This window comes from Diabrotica undecimpunctata, chromosome 7 (assembly GCF_040954645.1).
Source record: "Diabrotica undecimpunctata isolate CICGRU chromosome 7, icDiaUnde3, whole genome shotgun sequence".
Classification (NCBI taxonomy): Eukaryota; Metazoa; Arthropoda; class Insecta; order Coleoptera; family Chrysomelidae; genus Diabrotica; species Diabrotica undecimpunctata.
This window is the reverse complement of record NC_092809.1, coordinates 92,126,718-92,130,304: the sequence shown is the minus strand read 5'-3', so window position 1 is coordinate 92,130,304 and position 3,587 is coordinate 92,126,718. Positions and strand designations below refer to the sequence as shown.

At 29.4% G+C, this 3,587-nt stretch overlaps 1 protein-coding gene across 1 annotated transcript; it reads right to left on the bottom strand.

Moving 5' to 3' along the window:
- Nucleotides 1-1,417: 1,417 nt before the first annotated feature.
- Nucleotides 1,418-1,771, bottom strand: LOC140446545 (uncharacterized). The gene has a single exon (XM_072539110.1). The coding sequence runs from the start codon at nucleotides 1,769-1,771 to the stop codon at nucleotides 1,418-1,420; it is 354 nt and encodes a 117-aa protein (XP_072395211.1).
- Nucleotides 1,772-3,587: the final 1,816 nt, after the last annotated feature.

Genomic DNA, 3,587 nt, shown 5'->3' with positions numbered 1-3,587 from the left:
TTTCCTTTGATATGGAAGATATCCGAATATTCTTTTATTAACTTTATCCTCAAAATTCATATGATCTATTCGAACTTTAGAAATATCGAATAAATTCATCAGCATGTATGGAATTAAAATTTGGATTTAAAATTTGTTCGTATTCAGCAAACTTTTTCACCACGATTGGGAAAGTTACATCCAATTTAAAATAAGATTCAGAAGGATTTAAAATCGTGCAAATAACCTTATTGTTTTTTACCGTCGTAAGGCATTCAGGTATTTCTAATTTACCGATTTGTGTATATGGTATAATTACACCGTAATTTTTTATATTTCCAACATTTAAACTGATAACTTGCTCGGTTCGTGGCGGTACTACTATACAATTCGTGTTGCCATTATTCCCGGCTTTATAATAATTTAATTGTATCTTACTCTGCGAAGTAATTAAAACATTATTGGCCAAATCAATTTTTGCATCTAATTTTTTAAATTAATGAGGCCTAATAGGCAGTGAAAATAGGCATGGAATTTAAAAACGCAATAACTTAAATTTAATTTATTTTTAGTATTAAAAATTTTTGATAAGGGAATTTCAGTACAGTAATTTTCCTGTTTTGCTCCAAGTGCTGTTGAAATTTGAAAGGGTTTACGAAAAATTGAATTTTTACTCCCAGTGTCTATTAGTACTTTGAGATTATGCTCAGGAAATACAATGTACGAAAATTCACTTTCGTTATTTATCAGATTTAAAAGTTCAACTTGAGTAATTATGGATTTTTCGAAGCTTCGTTCTCTAAAAAATTATTTTCATTAGTTAATTCAACTTCCTTGGTATCACCAATATTATGTAGCTCCTCAGCTATAATATTTTGTGGTTGACTTGAAAATTTATTATTGAAGCGTCTTTGATTTCCAAAATTGGAATGGTTGGTCTAAAAGTATTTTTACTGGTGGTATTCATTGGGAGTTGGGGCTTGAAATCTTTGATTTGGATTTGATTTAAAGACATTGCTACTTCTGTTATTTGTAAAAATATTAGTTTCTCTGTTATTATTTGGAAAAGAGGTTGAGGCTGATGGTTGTCTCGTTGTTTGTTGGAATTATGTGGAGTTTGTTATAGGTGAGGCTTGAATTTTTGTCGTGGTTCATTGACTGTAAAGGATCCGTTCGTTTGAGTAAATTTTTGTTGAAAGTTAAGACTTGGTCTTGGATTACGATTATTTTGAAAAGTTGGCTTTGTTTGCCTATAATGTGAAGAATTATTTTCATTTAGATATTTAGATAAATTTGAAAATCGTTAGTTAAAATACTTAGTGCAGAATTTAAATCCTTAGGGTTTTTAGTTCGCATGAAAGTGCCAAGTGGTTCTTTTATACCAGGTAATAATACTCGTAGGGCTAAATTTCTGAAATAGTTTGATAGAGTTAATAATTCATGTAACTAAAGATATTTGTAAATTCAGAAGGTGTACTTTATTGAAGAATTCAAAGGGAGTTTCATTATTTTGCTTTAATTCTGACATTTCTATACTCAAAGTATAAATATCTCTTTTATCAGCGTATGTATTTAGCAAGGCATCTTTAAGATCTTGGCAGGTCCTAACTACACATGTTGAAATGTTAATAGCAGCTTCACCTTTTACTTTTGCTAATATGCTAGATATTAGGTATTTAGATTTATTAATCAATTTTTCACATATTTCCACGAATCCAGGAAGTAATGTATTTTCTCCGTGGAAATCTGGAATCATGTCAAGATATTCCTTTTTTAATTGTGGGATTGCCATTTTTCTTTTATTTCTTAAGTAGTGATTAGAACATTAGAAGTGCGATTATTTATTAAGGAGGAATTAGAACAAAAATTATCTTTAATAGAGAGTTTTGAGTCAGAATCTGAGTCTGACGAATTAGAATTTATTAGAATTTTAAGCTCTCTATACGACATAAGCACTTACCAGAGAAGAATTGTACACTCCATGTAAGCTGGTTCACTCAGAAGATTTGGCTAGGCAGGTATCTTCGATATTCACTCGAATTTCCACTTAACACGATTCCTGTTATAAAGGGCTACTCAATCCGCCCACAGGAATATAACACTTCCGAATTAAGGTCAATAAATCGTTGAAACGAACCGGAATTTATATTCGTAAAACCCGTTTGACCATCCTACTGACTGCGCTACTCAAATTTGGGAATGCCGAAAAGTCTTTTTTAAAAAAGAATTTATTAGAGCTAAAACAACTAATTACAATAAGATCAGAATCTAGACTGAATAAAATATTAATTAAAATAAAACACATACAATTGCAATTATACAATTCACAATATTACGAAAACAAAGCGTCAGCACTCTTGAGTTCAATGTATTTGACCATGTCAGCACTCTTAAGTCTCTTAAGTCTCTTAATTAAAATAAAACACATACAATTGCAATTATACAATTCACAATATTACGAAAACAAAGCGTCAGCACTCTTGAGTTCAATGTCTTTGACCATGTCAGCACTCTTAAGTCCAAGGCCTGAATAAACCCATAGGCGTCGCTCTATAACTTATATCTGTCATATATGTATGTTATATCATACTGTAAAACTTTAGTAACTTTCAAATGCTTAACCGGCTAAATATTACAACAAGAACAGTTTAACTATTTCGCGTTTTTGTACATAAGTTCCGTGCAAAACTGTTGTAATTCTAATGTAACAGAGTTACAACAGTTTTGCACGGAACATTGCAATGGTTTCGATAACAAGCAATGAAAGACACGAAAAAAGTAAGATATTTGTTATTTTAATACCTATCTATATATGTGTATATATTATACATAAATTAAGACTACTTATTTACAACCAAAAAGTATTTTTCTTATGAAAGGAAAAACAGTTATCTTAAAACTTAATAAAAACTTAAATAAAAACTAAATCCCAAATTGTATTAAATCTTCATGTAACCTTCCGGGGTGATTGTCTTATCATATTGTCCCCCCATATTGGTGTGAATTTCAATTCTTTTGTTAATCACTGTACTCAAGGTAGCCTGATTTGCATATTTTTATTATAGTCCTTTTGCTTTGAATTTAAATAAAAATATTTACCTATTTATTCTAGGTAGCTATTTGATTTTTTGGAATCTATTGTATTATAATTATAGTATAAATATTATTATTATATAAATGTAAAGTTTAATATCATACTAAACCCCGATTGCTGTTGGGGATTATTTTTTTTACTAACCCAATGATTTATTGGAATTTATTAAACGTATATACCAAACCCCAGGAATCACTTTTCCTTTATCTACCAGTTGATTTCTGGGAATCCATTAAATATAATGTTTAGTACTATTCCTATCGTTGTTGGAGATTAATTTCTCTTTACTCTACACTTTTTACAATTTTCTCCGTGCAAAAGTGTTGTAACTTTGAAATTCATAATTTTTTTAGCATTAATATTATTTTATTTAAATTTCTATTTTTGGTTAATGTAATATAGGCTGAAAAGCATGCGAAATCATAATTAAATGTTAATTTTTCTTAAATCTTATTTCACCGATATTAGCACCGAAAATAAACAAAATCGTCTTTATCTCGAAACTTACTTATTC